This window comes from Notolepis coatsorum (genome assembly GCF_963971535.1).
Source record: "Notolepis coatsorum genome assembly, chromosome: 15".
Classification (NCBI taxonomy): Eukaryota; Metazoa; Chordata; class Actinopteri; order Aulopiformes; family Paralepididae; genus Notolepis; species Notolepis coatsorum.
Genome location: NC_140179.1, coordinates 76,251,012 through 76,271,676, shown reverse-complemented (window position 1 = coordinate 76,271,676; position 20,665 = coordinate 76,251,012). Strand labels below are relative to the sequence as shown.

At 47.7% G+C, this 20,665-nt stretch overlaps 1 protein-coding gene across 1 annotated transcript in view; it reads right to left on the bottom strand.

Moving 5' to 3' along the window:
- LOC311242093 (cytochrome P450 2F2-like) overlaps positions 1–20,665 on the bottom strand; it is a gene marked incomplete at both ends in the record, with an annotated part of 41,045 nt that overhangs the window by 13,671 nt on the left and 6,709 nt on the right. The window contains 8 exons of the mRNA XM_084331044.1: positions 881–985; positions 1,345–1,413; positions 16,414–16,574; positions 17,441–17,599; positions 17,702–17,803; positions 17,906–17,956; positions 18,059–18,160; positions 18,263–18,364. Of these exons, the coding sequence (XP_084187170.1) occupies positions 881–985; positions 1,345–1,413; positions 16,414–16,574; positions 17,441–17,599; positions 17,702–17,803; positions 17,906–17,956; positions 18,059–18,160; positions 18,263–18,364 (851 nt within the window). The remainder of the gene's footprint in view (positions 1–880; positions 986–1,344; positions 1,414–16,413; positions 16,575–17,440; positions 17,600–17,701; positions 17,804–17,905; positions 17,957–18,058; positions 18,161–18,262; positions 18,365–20,665) is intronic.

Here is a 20,665-nt window from a genome sequence, read left to right as displayed (position 1 = left end):
AATTTTGCCATCCGGACACATGCCATTTGAAATATGAATATAGAATATCAGGCCTATAAATGACCTTATTTTGGCCAAGTCATAAATCTATGGATCGGGCCAAATAAAAATTTTCCATTGGCAGAGTTCAATCTGGATTTTGTATCACCAGGCGCCCCTGACAGGGCAGCAAAGACCGTGAATGAAATCTACTGTACGTTTCTTTTTCTAGACGTTCACAGAAAGGTAAAGAAACTAACTACGTTCTATTTTATGGCAATAACGTTCAGGTTTGTTCAACCCGTGAGACATAATCATGAAAAAGAATGTTGAAAAATTATTTCACGTCAGAAGGCTCCAAATTTGACAGGGGCTGGCGTGAGCTGGGTAATGTCGTTTTATGAAATTATGAAGCCCATCCAAAGCCCTGGGTCTCTTCCTTCAAAAGACTACACTCACTTTTGGCTGCGCCATTTCCTCGCGTCAATATCCGCCAGTTTCTGACTCTGCGCTGAGATTTCTATAATGTATTCATATAACACTTAAAATCATTGGTAAAGAAACGTAGTGCTGAAAATATACACTTTGACAGCTGTTTTTATGGGGTTAGGGTCTTTACTCTTGGCTACATTTGAGTTAATTAATGCTACATTAATTATTACGGCCTATATTGATTTATTTATGGCGTGAAATTTGGTACCGGACCGCTCTGGCTTAATGGGTTAATAGCCCCTACTTGAAGCACTTTGAACTGCAACCTCTGTATGAAAAGTGCTATACAAATAAAGTTATTATTATTACTAGAAACTCTGGTAGAAGTCGCTGGCCCTCTAGAACAAGTGCCCGGGGGCAGTCGCAGCCCTTGCATTTGCACCCCGGACACATGGACACACACTCTCACCTTGTCCAGTTCGTCCAGGTAACAGTCCATGATGTCACGTGGCTTTCCAGGGACTCTTGTCTTCTTGTGTTCCGCTGCCAGGTTCATGATCTGTTCATGGGCGTCCTGGACAAAACAAGAGCTTTCACTTTTCATGGAACACGCCAACATTATGGGAAAGATTACCAATTTCCTCTCTGTGTGTTCACTAGAAGGATATCCGGCTGCAAGGCTAGTGGTCTATCTTCATCATTCATTTGTGCTAAACTAGACTAGCTTGCAGCCAGAGAAGAAATCGGTATCTATCTTCTTGTCTTGACTCTGGAGAAGACGGTAAGTGCATTCCCCATAATGTTGCCATGTTCCTTTAAGAACTGCAGTTATGTTTTGAATCCTTTCAATTAAGCATTCTCTCTCTCTATCATTCTCTCTCTCTCTCTCATTCTCTCTCTCCCTCACTCTCTCTCTCTTTCTCTCTAAGATACCTTCATATTCTTGAAGACTTTCTGGAAGGGAAGTGGCAGTCGTCGTATGATTGGCAGGGAGTCATATAGCTGCAGGAAGAGACACAGCAGACAGTAAGACACACAGCTACAGTAAGACACACAGCAGACAGTAAGACACACAGCTACAGGTAGACACACAGCTACAGTAAGACACACATCAGACACACAGCAGACAGGAAGACACACAGCTACAGTAAGACACACAGCTACAGTAAGACACACAGCTACAGTAAGACACACAGCAGACAGGAAGACACACAGCTACAGGTAGACACACAGCAAGACACACAGCTAAATAAGACACACAGCTACAGTAAGACACACAGCTACAGTAAGACACACAGCAAGACACACAGCTAAATAAGACACACAGCTACAGTAAGACACACAGCTACAGGAAGACACACAGCAGACAGGAAGACACACAGCTACAGGTAGACACACAGCTACAGCAAGACACACAGCTAAATAAGACACACAGCTACAGGAAGACACACAGCTACAGGAAGACAGACAGCTACAGGAAGACACACAGCTACAGTAAGACACACAGCTACAGGAAGACACACAGCTACAGTAAGACACACAGCTACAGTAAGACACACAGCTACAGTAAGACACACAGCTACAGGAAGACACACAGCTACAGTAAGACACACAGCTACAGTAAGACACACAGCTACAGTAAGACACACAGCTACAGGTAGACACACAGCTACAGTAAGACACACAGCTACAGGAAGACACACAGCTACAGGAAGACACACAGCTACAGGAAGACACACAGCTACAGTAAGACACACAGCTACAGTAAGACACACAGCTACAGGAAGACACACAGCTACAGTAAGACACACAGCTACAGTAAGACACACAGCTACAGAAAGACACACAGCTACAGTAAGACACACAGCTACAGTAAGACACACAGCTACAGGAAGACAGACAGCTACAGTAAGACACACAGCTACAGGAAGACACACAGCTACAGGAAGACAGACAGCTACAGTAAGACACACAGCTACAGTAAGACACACAGCTACAGTAAGACACACAGCTACAAGAAGACACACAGCTACAGGAAGACACACAGCAGACAGTAAGACACACAGCTGCAGTAAGACACACAGCTACAGTAAGACACACAGCTGCAGTAAGACACACAGCTACAAGAAGACACACAGCTACAGTAAGACAGACAGTTGCAGTAAGACACACAGCTGCAGTAAGACACACAGCTACAGGAAGACACACAGCGACAGTAAGACACACAGCTACAGTAAGACACACAGCTACAGTAAGACACACAGCGACAGTAAGACACACAGCTACAGTAAGACACACAGCGACAGTAAGACACACAGCTACAGTAAGACACACAGCGACACACAGCTACAGTAAGACACACAGCTGCAGTAAGACACACAGCAAGACACACAGCAGACAGTAAGACACACAGCTGCAGTAAGACACACAGCAAGACACACAGCAGACAGTAAGACACACAGCTACAGTAAGACACACATCTGCAGTAAGACACAACAGTAAGTAAGACACACAGCTACAGGAAGACACACAGCTACAGTAAGACACACAGCTACAGTAAGACACACAGCAGACAGTAAGACACACAGCTACAGTAAGACACACAGCGACAGTAGGACACACAGCGACACACAGCTACAGTAAGACACACAGCTGCAGTAAGACACACAGCTACAGTAAGACACACAGCAGACAGGAAGACACACAGCTACAGTAAGACACACAGCTACAGTAAGACACACAGCAGACAGGAAGACACACAGCTACAATAAGACACACAGCTACAGTAAGACACACAGCTACAGGAAGACACACAGCTACAGGAAGACACACAACTACAGGAAGACACACAGCTACAGTAAGACACACAGCTACAGTAAGACACACAGCTACTGTTACAAAGGATCAGATTAAACCGAATATATATATTTATTTATTGATATATATTGCATAGTATTTGTATATCGTTTGATATCCCCTGTATATTCCTTGTACATATACACGGAATACCCCTTTAGCCCAGACCATAATATTTCATTCTCCTATTGGACAGCGGTCCACCGGCGCCAGGGACCGGCCTCCGGAGTCAGGTTCAAAGTCACCGTCAAGACGTGTCTGGACATGCCCGGCCTTGCCCAGGGATACGCGACAGAAATTAGATTGGCACTAGTTTGTTCACCGTGCGTATAAATACGGCGCAGGTGAATACAGAAACCCCCTTAGCCTTTTAGTATGTTACCCGATAAGTTGAAGCCTCACCCACGATACAACGTGCGGTGAAGTATGGCCTGTTTGGCCCCAGAATAGAGCATTGAGACCGCGTGCGAATTAATAACTGAATTGTCAGAGTTTGGCGCTATACCGTCGAGTGCGACATATTTCTATTAAGTCAATAATAGTCTATTTGCGTATAGTGTATCGTGCGGTTAAAGTTCTACAGTGACCAGCATCTCCAACGCTTCCTCGTATTAGCTAGAGTTCTTATCCAGGCTGGGCTGACCACATGGCGCTTTCACCCGAGGAGACCTAGACGAGAACCGTATGGACATGTACACTGGATTAATCTACCCGACGACTGCATAGCCCTTTGCGGCTGGAATATATTTGCTTTGGTCCTGTGATTTATGGAGCGGATAATCGCCGACGCCTGCACGTGTTGGATTTACCCCGCGAGGAGTCAAGTCGAGTCGGCGCCTCAGAGAGCCTGAGGCCGACTAGCTTTCTTCACTGTGGAGCTACAGTCCACGGAGAACAGCTGTATTCGTCTGTGGATCAAGAGGCTATTGCACCGGCTCCTGTACCTGGAGTCTCCTTAGTCATCGTTGACCAGACGTTCTACTACCGACAGATCTTCTACCCCTGCTGGCTTACAACCAGGGGGACCCTTCCAGTATCTCCCGCTATATTACTAGTGTACCATAGATATAATTCCCTAAGATTCAGGTTGTATAATTACCTCCTGCGTAACCAGAGAATGGACATTCATTGTTGATTTGCCTACGCACATTCCTTTGCCTTACAAGTGCATTCAAAGAATAATGTAAAGTATATTATGTACCCTTTGCTCCATTAAATACTTGATTATACCTTTGTGTGGAACCGATTTCATTGTGGGAAGTGTTCATCATATTCATATATTGTGTACTGTATGGCCAGTAATTAAAGTACATAAAGCGGTAGTGGTTTAATGATACCATACTTATCAATACAGTCAGGGAATTGTACCCCTCAGTTACAATTGGTCCTTCGAGCCGGAGGGTAACTAGTGTAATATTAATATAGTGGTATTAATATTGACATGGCCTATGATGAACACTCCACAAAACGGTTCTCCTAAAGTAGATCGCCCGCAGCGTAGACGGCAGACACCTCAGTACTTAGAGGATTACGTTGCCAATATACTACCTAGCCTTCTACAGACGGTAAACGCGGAAAAAGTAGATAGTAAAATTATGTCCGACCCTATCGCCCAGGCTACCCCGCCAATAGAGGCCCTAGTGGGTTCTAACGTAACTGACCAAGCTCACGGTAGGGACCAGGAGGGACCTGACACGACTTTACCCCCCGCCAAGACCGAAGAAGTAGTCCCCGGAGAGCTCCAGGATAAAGACAGCTCTCCAGGGATGGAACTCTACCCGCTACAAGAAGAGGAGAGCACCCCGGAGATGGATCTCCAGGACTCGCCACAGGAGAACAGATCTCCAACGAGTACTGCCAGGAGCGGATCACCTCAACCAGCGTCTTCCCCCAGCGAGGCGGACAAGATGCTGGCACAGGCATTCCTCGCCAGCCTAGCAGCCTCAACAGAGCGCGATCGACTCCAAGCACAGACGCTTAGTGAGCGCGAACATTCTTCCATGGAAAGAGAACGCCTTCAAGCGCAGCAACGGAGCGACGAAGATCGTATACGTCTAGAGATTAGACGCCTTCAGACGGAAGAGAATATGGTAAGAGACCGGGCCGAAGCAGAGCGCGCCGCCGCCGAAGCCCAGCGCGCCGCTGCCGGTGCCCAAAGAGAAGCGGAGGGCGACCTCGCTCTCACCAAGCGCGAAGCCGAGCGCGACCGATTACAAGCGCAGATAATGGAGCAGCTGATCGCCAGGGCAACACCCCCTCCCTCCGCACGGGGTTCCAGGGCCTCGTCAAGACAAGGGTCAAGGGCACCCTCCCCTACCCGATCAAGCGACCCTGAGCCCGACCACCAGAGAGAGCCTATACCCCCCTCCGAACTCCTTCCCCGACCGGTCCACGCGAGGACCAGCTACAAGGAAGAAACGGTCTACACCGCGGAGAGGCTAAATAGACGACTACAGGATCTAGAGGACCTGCCAGAGCAAGAAGAAGAGGGAGAGGAGGAGAGTCAAGCCCGACAGCAGCACAGAACTCCACAGCCCAGGCTCTACCCCCGCGGCTCTGCGCTACAGACCCCCGACTCAATTCACGGGTGAGCTTGACGCACGACCAGCCCCGAGGAATAGCACCTGGATACGCGGGCCATGGTACCCAGCAGGTACCAGCCCACCAAGAGGCGTGAGAGGAGACTCGCCTAGGAGGCCTCTCTTCCAACGCTCACCGATGTGCCAGCCATCCATGGCATCATACATTGGCACACCGACGTTTCCGGACTTCACCCACGAGAACAGAGCACAGTACACGGAGCTACGAATGTGCTTAGAGACAATGATGTCCGATGTAGCTGACGAACCGTACAAGTATGCTATCCTACTGAAGCACCTCAAGGTGCCCCGAGCGCACAATATAGCGCTGGCCTATGCCACCTCTACTACCCCATACACAGCGGCTCTAGCAGCACTCGACCAAAGATATGGACGCATATGGGACTACGTAATACAAGAGATAAGGCATATTGACCGCCTACCCCCAGCCACAGACAATCGCTCACTAGATGACCTGTCTATCAGGGTACAATCCCTGGTAGGGATGCTGGGGGCGCAAAGAGAAAAGGGTATGCACGAACTGTACGCGAACTCTAATGTCGAGAGGATTTTAGAGAAGCTTCCGCCCGCCCGACAAGAGCGCTTCAGGCGGCAAAGAGACCACCGTGATCCTAACGGTCCCGAGCCATCCCTCCTAGACCTAGCCGACTTCCTGGCGAGAGAAGTCAACAGCCTACGGTTGGATACGTTCATGCGGAGCACCCCAAGCTCCAGAGAGGGACCTAGGAGAGCAAACGATGGCCGAAGATTGGTGACCGTCATGCACCAATCAGAATCAGTACCGAGCAGCAAGAACCACAGTACCCCCTCGATGAAAGAGAAGTGGAAGATGGTGTGCCCGTACTGTGAAAAGGAACACTGGTTGTCACAATGTGACACGTTCAAGAAGATGACCGCCGACGAGGTGAGTCAATGGATAAAGTCCAACCGACGCTGTTACCGATGTGCGCGCAGTCACATGGCAGCCGATTGCCGCTTAAAGAAGAGGTGTAGTCGGTGTGACGGAGCCCACCTAGATGTCCTACACGACAGTAACAGAAGAAAGCCTGCACCCTCAAGCAGCACAAAGGCAAGTGTTATGTACATTGACCCCGCCAGCAGCGGGGGCGCCCGGGTGCTCTTAAAGGTGGTCCGCGTAACACTGAGTTACCAAGACAAGGTCATGGACACTTACGCCGTCCTTGACGACGGGTCAGAGAAGACCCTTCTCCTCGCGTCCGCGGCGGCCCAGCTGGGGCTGCGGGGGAGCGAAAACCAGATGACGATTCGGACAATAAGAAGAGACCTAAAGACGATAAAGGGCGAGAATGTCTCCTTCACTATCGCAGCAAGCGGGCAGCCAGAGAGACGGTATAGGATTACTAATGCTTTCACCAGCCAAGAAATAGGCCTGTCGCAGTACACCTACCCCATCGCCAAGCTGATGGATAAATATGTGCACCTGCGTCAACTACCTATCCCGCTCATAGACGGTGCCACCCCGACCCTGCTGATAGGCTCCGACCATGCAGACCTCATAGTCCCGATAGACCGGGTCCACACAGGGCCCAGAGGCTGTCCTGCAGCAGTCGAGACCCGCCTAGGATGGACATTACAAGGCCCCCTCGCTAAGTCTCTTAACCGAACAGCAGCCACTAGCTGCCTCCACTCCAGAGTGACAGAAGAAGACACCACCCTCCTACAGCATGTCGAGAGGCTATGGACACTAGAGACAATGCCCTTTAAGAACGAAAAGAAAGACATTCGTTCCAAGGAAGACATTTACGCTATAGCCCTCCTCGAGCAAGGGACAAAGAGAGTCAAAGTCAATGGAGTGATGAGATACGCAACTCCACTCCTGAGGCGAGAGGGTATGCCTACCTCCCACGCCCCAAAAGAAGCGACGGAGCGGTATCTATTGAACACAGAGCGGCGCCTAGCCAGAGACCCCGCTCAAGAGACTGTGTACCGCGCTGAGATTAACAAGCGAATCACAGCGTGACACATAAAGAAAACTGACTGGCGACGTCGTGCGCTGCTCCGCGCCTCCCTGATCAAAGGCGGCTTTGATCTCCGGCAGCGGGCCAGCAGCGACCCCCCAGTATTGCGCAGCCTCTCCCCAGAGGACAAGCCCCTGCTGCGGTTCCTATGGAGAGAGAGGATCGGGGATGAGCAACCAGCCATCTATCAATGGGAAGTCCTCCCTTTCGGAACCACATGCAGCCCATGCTGTGCTACGTTTGCACTGCAAAAACACGTCGCAGAGGACCCAGCAGCTGATGAAGAGGTCCGACAAAGTGTAGGAAATAGTTTCTACGTGGACAACTGTCTGCAAAGCGTCTCAACGCCAGAAGAAGCCGAGGCCCTTCTACTCAAGCTCCGCGCCTCCCTGATCAAAGGCGGCTTTGATCTCAGGCAGTGGGCCAGCAGCGACCCGCAAGTATTGCGCAGCCTCTCCCCCGAGGACAAGGCAGCAAGCAGCGAGACCTGGATGGCGACCATCCCAGGAGAAGCCCAAGAAATGACATTAGGACTAGTCTGGCGCTTCAAAACAGACTCGCTCCATTATAAACACACACCCCTGACCAAGGAGCAGGGAAGGTCGACTGCACTACCGACCACCAGACGGAGTGTATACAGAACACTCGCCAGACAATATGACCCGTTGGGATGTATTCTACCTTACACCACCAGGGCAAAGATGATTGTTATGGGACAAGGACCAGGGCTGGGATGACCCCATACCCGAACACCTTGCATCCACATGGAGAGAGTGGGAGACGGAACTCAGCTCACTCCCAGGTGTCAACATACGCCGCAGCTACTTCCCACCCACAGTGAGGCCGGAGACGTGCCAGATGGACCTGCACGTCTTCAGCGACGCCTCCGAAGTAGCCTACGGTTCGGTGGCCTACTTGCGTGCCCGAGAGGAGGGAGGAGAAATACATACTGCCTTCATCCTGGCCCGCTCAAGAATAGCCCCACGAAAGCAACAATCTATCCCGCGTCTAGAGCTCTGCGCAGCCCTAGCAGGAGCGCAACTCGCCACGTTAATCCAACGTGAACTCACCATTCCGGTGCAAAGAACAATCTTGTGGTCAGACTCCACGACAGTACTCACATGGATCCGGTCTGATTCGTGCAGATACAAGGTCTTCGTGGGAGTCAGAGTCACAGAGATTCAAGATTTAACAGAAGTAGCAAGCTGGAGGTATGTGGACACAAAACACAACCCAGCTGACGTCATCACCCGGGGAATGTCCCTGGATGACCTCACCCGTCACAACCTATACAGTGACGGGCCAGAGTTCCTCAAGCTCCCGGAAGAAGAGTGGCCTACACCCACCCCACGGGAAGCGAGTAAAGAGGAGGCAGAAAACAAGAAATCTATGTTCTGTGGATTGAACACACTCGTCTCCACAGACCCCGACATAGACGATTGCCTCACCCTAGAGAGTGCGCAGCTAAAGACATTCCTGTGGCACCACCCAGCGGTTCAGCTCACTACTGACATTACTGCAGCTGACTACAAAGAAGCAGAACTTCTTCTACTACAACGAGCCCAGAGAGACTCGTTCCCCGATGAGCTAGACTGTCTACAGGGAGCAAAGCCCGTCCCATCAGACAGCAGACTGCTCCACCTAGCCCCCGAGAGCGACGCCCATGGTCTCATCAGAGTGGGTGGTCGTCTGCGGAGAGCTCCAGACTTACCGGATGACGTCAAGTACCCGATAGTCTTAAACAGCCGACACAAGGTCACAGAGCTGATCATAAAGAAATACGACGAGGATGTGCATCACACCGGGGCAGAGAGAGTCTTCGCGGAGATCAGACGTCGTTATTGGATACTGCAAGGGAGAGAAGCAGTGCGGCGCTTCCAGCGAACCTGTCTAGACTGTCGTAAGTGGCGAGCGCAGCCCAGTATACCCCGGATGGCTGACCTACCTCCCTGTCGCCTCCGACTCGGCGACAAGCCTTTTCACTCCACCGGTATGGACTGTTTCGGCCCGCTGTATATAAAGAAAGGAAGAGGAACCGAGAAGCGGTGGGGTATTGTATTCAAATGCATGACCACCCGAGCGATGCATATAGAACTCCTTCCAACCATGAGCACAGACTCATTCCTTATGGCCTTCCGAAGATTCACATCGCGGAAAGGTAAACCGTCTATATTATTGTCTGATCACGGGACAAACTTCAAAGGCGGAGAAAGAGAGCTGAGAAAGAGCTTCCAAGCTATGGGCCCAGAACTTAAGACCCACCTCGCTCCATACCAGATTGACTTCCAGTTTAATCCCCCGAACGCACCTCACTTCGGTGGAACTTGGGAACGAGAAGTACGTTCAATAAAGACAGCCCTGTACGCCGTGCTTGGGGCCCAGACCGTGGCGGAAGAAGTCTTAATGACAGTCCTCACGGAGATCGAGGGAGTATTGAACTCAAAGCCCCTCGGTTACGTCTCAAGTGATGTAGCAGATGTCGACCCAGTCACCCCCAACACACTCTTGATGGGGCGGCTGGACCCCGCGCTACCACAGACAATGTGCAGGCCTGAAGAAGCGAACGGCCGAAGAATGTGGAGGTACAGTCAAGTATTGGCTGACAAGTTTTGGAACAGCTTCCTACTCCACTATCTACCGTCTCTACAGACCCGCCAGAAATGGGTGAAAGAGAGAGACAATTTGACAGAAGGAACAGTCGTCATGATTATCGACCAGTCACTACCCCGAGCTATGTGGCCGGCTGGCCGCGTAAGCAAAGTGATCACCGGTGCCGACGGAAAGGTCCGAGCAGCCGAAGTGCTCGTCCAAGGGCGGATCTACACCCGACCCGTGGCGAGGCTAATAGAACTGCCAAGGCTCCCCGATACGATCGATGACGACCATGACCCCATGACTTTGTGAACTGACCGACCCCTCACAACAGACATTGAGTAGTGGACAGTGCGGTTAATCTGTCTCTGCTTAGCTAATTAGGTGGGACTAATTAGGGGGCGGCTGTTACAAAGGATCAGATTAAACCGAATATATATATTTATTTATTGATATATATTGCATAGTATTTGTATATCGTTTGATATCCCCTGTATATTCCTTGTACATATACACGGAATACCCCTTTAGCCCAGACCATAATATTTCATTCTCCTATTGGACAGCGGTCCACCGGCGCCAGGGACCGGCCTCCGGAGTCAGGTTCAAAGTCACCGTCAAGACGTGTCTGGACATGCCCGGCCTGGCCCAGGGATACACGACAGAAATGAGATTGGCACTAGTTTGTTCACCGTGCGTATAAATACGGCGCAGGTGAATACAGAAACCCCCTTAGCCTTTTAGTATGTTACCCGATAAGTTGAAGCCTCACCCACGATACAACGTGCGGTGAAGTATGGCCTGTTTGGCCCCAGAATAGAGCATTGAGACCGCGTGCGAATTAATAACTGAATTGTCAGAGTTTGGCGCTATACCGTCGAGTGCGACATATTTCTATTAAGTCAATAATAGTCTATTTGTGTATAGTGTATCGTGCGGTTAAAGTTCTACAGTGACCAGCATCTCCAACGCTTCCTCGTATTAGCTAGAGTTTTTATCCAGGCTGGGCTGACCACATGGCGCTTTCACCCGAGGAGACCTAGACGAGAACCGTATGGACATGTACACTGGATTAATCTACCCGACGACTGCATAGCCCTTTGCGGCTGGAATATATTTGCTTTGGTCCTGTGATTTATGGAGCGGATAATCGCCGACGCCTGCACGTGTTGGATTTACCCCGCGAGGAGTCAAGTCGAGTCGGCGCCTCAGAGAGCCTGAGGCCGACTAGCTTTCTTCACTGTGGAGCTACAGTCCACGGAGAACAGCTGTATTCGTCTGTGGATCAAGAGGCTATTGCACCGGCTCCTGTACCTGGAGTCTCCTTAGTCATCGTTGACCAGACGTTCTACTACCGACAGATCTTCTACCCCTGCTGGCTTACAACCAGGGGGACCCTTCCAGTATCTCCCGCTATATTACTAGTGTACCATAGATATAATTCCCTAAGATTCAGGTTGTATAATTACCTCCTGCGTAACCAGAGAATGGACATTCATTGTTGATTTGCCTACGCACATTCCTTTGCCTTACAAGTGCATTCAAAGAATAATGTAAAGTATATTATGTACCCTTTGCTCCATTAAATACTTGATTATACCTTTGTGTGGAACCGATTTCATTGTGGGAAGTGTTCATCATATTCATATATCGTGTACTGTATGGCCAGTAATTAAAGTACATAAAGCGGTAGTGGTTTAATGATACCATACTTATCAATACAGTCAGGGAATTGTACCCCTCAGTTACAGCTACAGTAAGACACACAGCTACAGGAAGACACACAGCTACAGTAAGACACACAGCTGCAGTAAGACACACAGCTACAGTAAGACACACAGCTACAGGAAGACACACAGCTACAGTAAGACACACAGCAGACAGTAAGACACACAGCTGCAGTAAGACACACAGCTACAGTAAGACACACAGCTACAGTAAGACACACAGTTGCAGGAAGACACACAACAGTAAGTAAGACACACAGCTACAGGAAGACACACAGCTACAGTAAGACACACAGCGACAGTAAGACACACAGCGACAGTAAGACACACAGTTGCAGGAAGACACACAACAGTAAGTAAGACACACAGCTACAGGAAGACACACAGCGACAGTAAGACACACAGCGACACACAGCTACAGTAAGACACACATCTGCAGTAAGACACAACAGTAAGTAAGACACACAGCTACAGTAAGACACACAGCTACAGTAAGACACACAGCTACAGTAAGACACACAGCTACAGTAAGACACACAGCAGACAGTAAGACACACAGCTACAGTAAGACACACAGCGACAGTAAGACACACAGCTACAGTAAGACACACAGCTACAGTAAGACACACAGCTACAGGAAGACACACAGCTACAGTAAGACACACAGCAGACAGGAAGACACACAGCTACAGTAAGACACACAGCTACAATAAGACACACAGCTACAGTAAGACACACAGCTACAGTAAGACACACAGAAAGACACACAGCTACAGTAAGACACACAGCTACAATAAGACACACAGCTACAGTAAGACACACAGCTACAGTAAGACACACAGCTACAGTAAGACACACAGCTACAGTAAGACACACAGCTACAGTAAGACACACAGAAAGACACACAGCTACAGTAAGACACACAGCTACAATAAGACACACAGCTACAGTAAGACACACAGCTACAGTAAGACACACAGCTACAGTAAGACACACAGCTACAGTAAGACACACAGCTACAGGAAGACACACAGCAGACAGTAAGACACACATCAGACAGTAAGACACACAGCTGCAGTAAGACACACAGCTACAGTAAGACACACAGCTACAGTAAGACACACAGTTGCAGGAAGACACACAACAGTAAGTAAGACACACAGCTACAGTAAGACACACAGCTACAGTAAGACACACAGCGACAGTAAGACACACAGCTACAGTAAGACACACAGCAACAGTAAGACACACAGCGACACACAGCTACAGTAAGACACACATCTGCAGTAAGACACAACAGTAAGTAAGACACACAGCTACAGGAAGACACACAGCGACAGTAAGACACACAGCTACAGTAAGACACACAGCAGACAGTAAGACACACAGCTACAGTAAGACACACAGCGACAGTAAGACACACAGCGACACACAGCTACAGTAAGACACACAGCTGCAGTAAGACACACAGCAGACAGGAAGACACACAGCTACAATAAGACACACAGCTACAGTAAGACACACAGCTACAGGAAGACACACAGCTACAGGAAGACACACAGCTACAGTAAGACACACAGCTACAGTAAGACACACAGCTACAGGAAGACACACAGCTACAGGAAGACACACAACTACAGGAAGACACACAGCTACAGTAAGACACACAGCTACAGTAAGACACACAGCTACAGAAAGACACACAGCTACAGTAAGACACACAGCAGACAGTAAGACACACAGCTGCAGTAAGACACACAGCTACAGTAAGACACACAGCTACAGTAAGACACACAGCTACAGTAAGACACACAGCTACAGAAAGACACACAGCTACAGTAAGACACACAGCAGACAGTAAGACACACAGCTACAGGAAGACACACAGCTACAGTAAGACACACAGCGACAGTAAGACACACAGCGACAGTAAGACACACAGTTGCAGGAAGACACACAACAGTACGTAAGACACACAGCTACAGTAAGACACACAGCTACAGGAAGACACACAGCTACAGTAAGACACACAGCAGACAGTAAGACACACAGCTACAATAAGACACACAGCTACAATAAGACACACAGCTACAGTAAGACACACAGCTACAGGAGGACACACAGCTACAGTAAGACACACAGCTACAGGAAGACACACAGCTACAGTAAGACACACAGCTACAGTAAGACACACAGCTACAAGAAGACACACAGCTACAAGAAGACACACAGCTGCAGTAAGACACACAGCAGACAGTAAGACACACAGCTACAGTAAGACACACAGCTACAGTAAGACACACAGCTACAAGAAGACACACAGCTGCAGTAAGACACACAGCAGACAGTAAGACACACAGCTGCAGTAAGACACACAGCTACAGTAAGACACACAGCTACAAGAAGACACACAGCTACAGTAAGACACACAGCTACAGGAAGACACACAGCTACAAGAAGACACACAGCTGCAGTAAGACACACAGCTACAGTAAGACACACAGCTACAGTAAGACACACAGCTACAGTAAGACACACAGCTACAGTAAGACACACAGCTACAGGAAGACACACAGCAGACAGTAAGACACACATCAGACAGTAAGACACACAGCTGCAGTAAGACACACAGCTACAGTAAGACACACAGCTACAGTAAGACACACAGTTGCAGGAAGACACACAACAGTAAGTAAGACACACAGCTACAGTAAGACACACAGCTACAGTAAGACACACAGCGACAGTAAGACACACAGCTACAGTAAGACACACAGCAACAGTAAGACACACAGCGACACACAGCTACAGTAAGACACACATCTGCAGTAAGACACAACAGTAAGTAAGACACACAGCTACAGGAAGACACACAGCGACAGTAAGACACACAGCTACAGTAAGACACACAGCAGACAGTAAGACACACAGCTACAGTAAGACACACAGCGACAGTAAGACACACAGCGACACACAGCTACAGTAAGACACACAGCTGCAGTAAGACACACAGCAGACAGGAAGACACACAGCTACAATAAGACACACAGCTACAGTAAGACACACAGCTACAGGAAGACACACAGCTACAGGAAGACACACAGCTACAGTAAGACACACAGCTACAGTAAGACACACAGCTACAGGAAGACACACAGCTACAGGAAGACACACAACTACAGGAAGACACACAGCTACAGTAAGACACACAGCTACAGTAAGACACACAGCTACAGAAAGACACACAGCTACAGTAAGACACACAGCAGACAGTAAGACACACAGCTGCAGTAAGACACACAGCTACAGTAAGACACACAGCTACAGTAAGACACACAGCTACAGTAAGACACACAGCTACAGAAAGACACACAGCTACAGTAAGACACACAGCAGACAGTAAGACACACAGCTACAGGAAGACACACAGCTACAGTAAGACACACAGCGACAGTAAGACACACAGCGACAGTAAGACACACAGTTGCAGGAAGACACACAACAGTACGTAAGACACACAGCTACAGTAAGACACACAGCTACAGGAAGACACACAGCTACAGTAAGACACACAGCAGACAGTAAGACACACAGCTACAATAAGACACACAGCTACAATAAGACACACAGCTACAGTAAGACACACAGCTACAGGAGGACACACAGCTACAGTAAGACACACAGCTACAGGAAGACACACAGCTACAGTAAGACACACAGCTACAGTAAGACACACAGCTACAAGAAGACACACAGCTACAAGAAGACACACAGCTGCAGTAAGACACACAGCAGACAGTAAGACACACAGCTACAGTAAGACACACAGCTACAGTAAGACACACAGCTACAAGAAGACACACAGCTGCAGTAAGACACACAGCAGACAGTAAGACACACAGCTGCAGTAAGACACACAGCTACAGTAAGACACACAGCTACAAGAAGACACACAGCTACAGTAAGACACACAGCTACAGGAAGACACACAGCTACAAGAAGACACACAGCTGCAGTAAGACACACAGCTACAGTAAGACACACAGCTGCAGTAAGACACACAGCAGACAGGAAGACACACAGCAGACAGGAAGACACACAGCTGCAGGAAGACACACAGCTACAGTAAGACACGCAGCTACAGGAGTAAGCTGAGGTACACAGTACTGTACAGTAATATGCGTACTGTATGTAATATTATGTAATCTGATAACCATCGTTCCATAACATGTAATTCATTAATCCCACCATAGACCAGGGTCCGTTGCTGATCCTGGTGGTCTCAGTATAGAGGCGGACGATCAGCTTCATGAAGTCATCATTGTAGTCATAACGTCGACCAAATATCACCTGAGTGATTATGTTGGAGGCTGCATTGTGGAACATCACCTGAGGACTGATGGTTTTACCTGCAAAACAAACATTTTACATTTACATTTACATTTAGTTTAAAAGTTCACAGGCTGCCTTTCATATTTTTAAGGCGATCAGATTCTCAGGGAACTGTCTAGATACGTTTAACAATGTAATAAAGACACTTTTAACAATGTAATAAAGACACTTTTAACAATGTAATAAAGACACTTTTAACAATGTAATAAAGACATGTTTAACAATGTAATAAAGACATGTATAACAATGTAATAAAGACACTTTTAACAATGTAATAAAGACAAATTTAACAATGTAATAAAGACACGTTTAACAATGTAATAAAGACACTTTTAACAATGTAATAAAGACACTTTTAACAATGTAATAAAGACATGTTTAACAATGTAATAAAGACACTTTTAACAATGTAATAAAGACAAATTTAACAATGTAATAAAGACACGTTTAACAATGTAATAAAGACACTTTTAACAATGTAATAAAGACACTTTTAACAATGTAATAAAGACACATTTAACAATGTAATAAAGACACTTTTAACACTGTAATAAAGACACATTTAACAATGTAATAAAGACACTTAACAATGTAATAAAGACATTTTTAACAATGTAATAAAGACATGTTTAACAATGTAATAAAGACATGTTTAACAATGTAATAAAGACATTTTTAACAGTGTAATAAAGACACTAAATACACTTTTAACAATGTAATAAAGACACTTTAACAATGCCTTTATTACATTGGCAAGAGCAAAATAACCGTGCTCCTTTTGTCCTGTTTGCTGCTGGACTCTGCATCTTGCCTCCACACCAAGAACCCAGGAACCCCAGGAGAAACCTTCGGCTCCTGCCCGTGTGTTCCCAGCCCAACGTACCAACGCTCTCCTCCAGTAGCTTCATGATGTGTTCTATCTCTCCCAGAATCCTCTGCTCCATGGACTCCTTCCCCAGACCAAAGTTCCGCAGGTTGGTCAGAGCGAAGCGCCGGTGTTCTCTCCAGCCAGGACCGTAGTCAGACAGGATGACCCCCGGACCTGGTGACATAAACAACATGAAGGAGTAGTCAGACAGGATGACTCCCGGACCTGGTGACATAAACAACATGAAGGAGTAGTCAGACAGGATGACCCCCTGACCTGGTGACATAAACAACATGAAGGAGGAGTCAGACAGGATGACCCCCTGACCTGGTGACATAAACAACATGAAGGAGGAGTCAGACAGGATGACCCCCGGACCTGGTGACATAAACAACATGAAGGAGGAGTCAGACAGGATGACCCCCTGACCTGGTGACATAAACAACATGAAGGAGGAGTCAGACAGGATGACCCCCTGACCTGGTGACATAAACAACATGAAGGAGGAGTCAGACAGGATGACCCCCTGACCTGGTGACATAAACAACATGAAGGAGGAGTCAGACAGGATGACCCCCTGACCTGGTGACATAAACAACATGAAGGAGGAGTCAGACAGGATGACCCCCTGACCTGGTGACATAAACAACATGAAGGAGTAGTCAGACAGGATGACCCCCTGACCTGGTGACATAAACAACATGAAGGAGGAGTCAGACAGGATGACCCCCTGACCTGGTGACATAAACAACATGAAGGAGTAGTCAGACAGGACGACTGCCGGACCTGGTGACATAAACAACATGAAGGAGGAGTCAGACAGGATGACCCCCTGACCTGGTGACATAAACAACATGAAGGAGTAGTCAGACAGGACGACTGCCGGACCTGGTGACATAAACAACATGAAGGAGGAGTCAGACAGGATGACCCCCTGACCTGGTGACATAAACAACATGAAGGAGTACAACGGACACTCCCGCTCAAATCTAAATTCATGAATGATCACTTAAGATGGCTGACATAGAATGTTGGAAATTAAGTATTGGTCCAATAAAAGATGATTTGTTATCACAAAGACTGCACTACTACCCTACTTTTGAGAGCATGGCAATGTTTGTCATTTAGTCGGTTCCTACCACTTTGGTATGGTTGGGTGTAAGGAGCAGCATGGCCTCTGGGGGGCACTATCACATCTTTTAGACTCTCACAGCCCTATTTCTGTGAATCTAGATGCAAGTGCAGGAGTAAGCTGAGGCCGGTGGTGAACGTCAGTATGTCCGACTTATTTTTATGAATTAGAGATGGAAGCACATCCATGGTGCAGCGTGGACAAATACATTATTAGCAGGTGAGGTAGGAGTAGCGGTTCTCAAACTACGGGGGGCGGGCCAAAGCGGGCGCATTGACAAAAAAAAAAACTCTGATCGAGTTTTCCACCCGGCAGCTGTGTGTATTTGCCATGTCTCACCCCTTCATCAACGGAGGCCGACACACAGTATTCCAATACACATCTCACTACATCCTGCGCATGTATAATCGCAGGAGGGGGCCGGGGGTGTGGTCTTTTGTGTGTAACCTGGACTCGCAATGGATAGGTTTGTTGTCCGAAGCGGTGCCGGTTGGTTGCGATGAAATGGGCTCTGCCCATAACCAGCTGCTATACCACACTGAAGTGAGGTGGCTATCTCGAGGCAGAGTAATAAATCGCCTTTTTTAACTCAGAGAAGAAGCGCAGATTTTCCTTGCAGACAAAAACAACCGATTGGCAGAGAAATGTGCTGATAATGAGCTGGATTACGAAACTCCGTTAGTGACACTCCAGGTTAATCAGCAGATATTTTGGGGTAATTCGTCCTTCGTGCGACGAGCTACTCAAAGTCAAGTTCACTGGACAGGCCCTCGCAAAGTTCTGGATATCAGTCCGGAACAAGTACCCAGTGTTGTGTAATGCTGCGCTGAGAAAGCTTGTCATCAACATACCTCCGTGAGGCCGGATTTCAGAGTAGAAGCGGATCTCCGCCAAAGCGCACATGAACGCATTTTCTTTTCATGTTCTGGCAACATATTTTGGCTAAATAGGCCTCGTTTTATAAATGTTTATACAGAAACAATTCCGTTGCTTTTGTTGATAATTGTTATGGACCCTGTCCTTATGTATGTATATAGAGGGAGTTATGTATGTTATCTGTTGTATATATTGGCATGTTTTGTTTGTTGTTGTCTTGTCTCCCTCTTGTGTCTGCATATCCCCATTCTCAGGTGTCTCAGTTCCAGCAGCAGCTGGTCAATCACCATTTCACTCCAGCAACAGCAACAGCAGCAGCAGCAGCTGAGGCTCGTCAGCAATCAAGCTCCACACCCCTTCATATGTCCCATTGTGTGCAGTGTTATGGTGCGTTCACGTTAGGTGGGAAGAAGCGGACGAACCAGATGACATCTCGTTGCTACAACTAGGAAGCATTCACGTGTTGAACTCGAGGAAACGCCCACATCCAGGATGGCGATCGTAAGATCAGTGTTATTTTTGGCGCTCCTTATTGTTATAATAAAAGTTAAGTAAGTATATAAAAGTATAGCTCGTTTTTCATATGAAGAGTACAGCAGTATGATTGTATTATTCTGATTATGTGATCAAAGTGATCATTTTGATTTGTATTTACCTTGTATTGCCGACATCGCCGTCAAGCTTGCTGCCATGATGGTTGATACTTCCGCATTTCGGGACGCAAAGTGGGAGATATCGGGGTCTATAAAAAACTCCCATATGACCTAGTAGGAATTACCACTAGGAGGCTGACGTGAATGGTTTTTCCCAGTCGGAAGCTGGTTCTTCCGCTTCTTCCCACCTGACGTGAACGCACCATTAGCCAGAGCTCTGTCTGTGTGTTGGTGGTAACTATGTCTCTGTGCTTTTGTTGGTAGAGCTCTCTCTGTTTGTGTGGTAATAGAGCTGGTGAAGGCTCTGGCACTTTGTGCTGTTAGTTAGTTTAGTTTAGGAGATATCTTTTGTGTTCAGCCTTATTGTAGAACTGTGGCTTTTGGAGCATTATTGTAATTGTAGAGCTGTGTGCTTTTGAGTAGGACCTTTGGTGAATAGTTCTTTATTGGAATCCTTGTGTCTTTTGGTGTTTGTAGTACATTTCTGTATTAATCCCTTGTATATTTGTTCCCTTGTCACCCAGTTTATGGTGATTGCTTTTCTTTGTATTAATCTTTAGTTTCGCACACAGGGACATT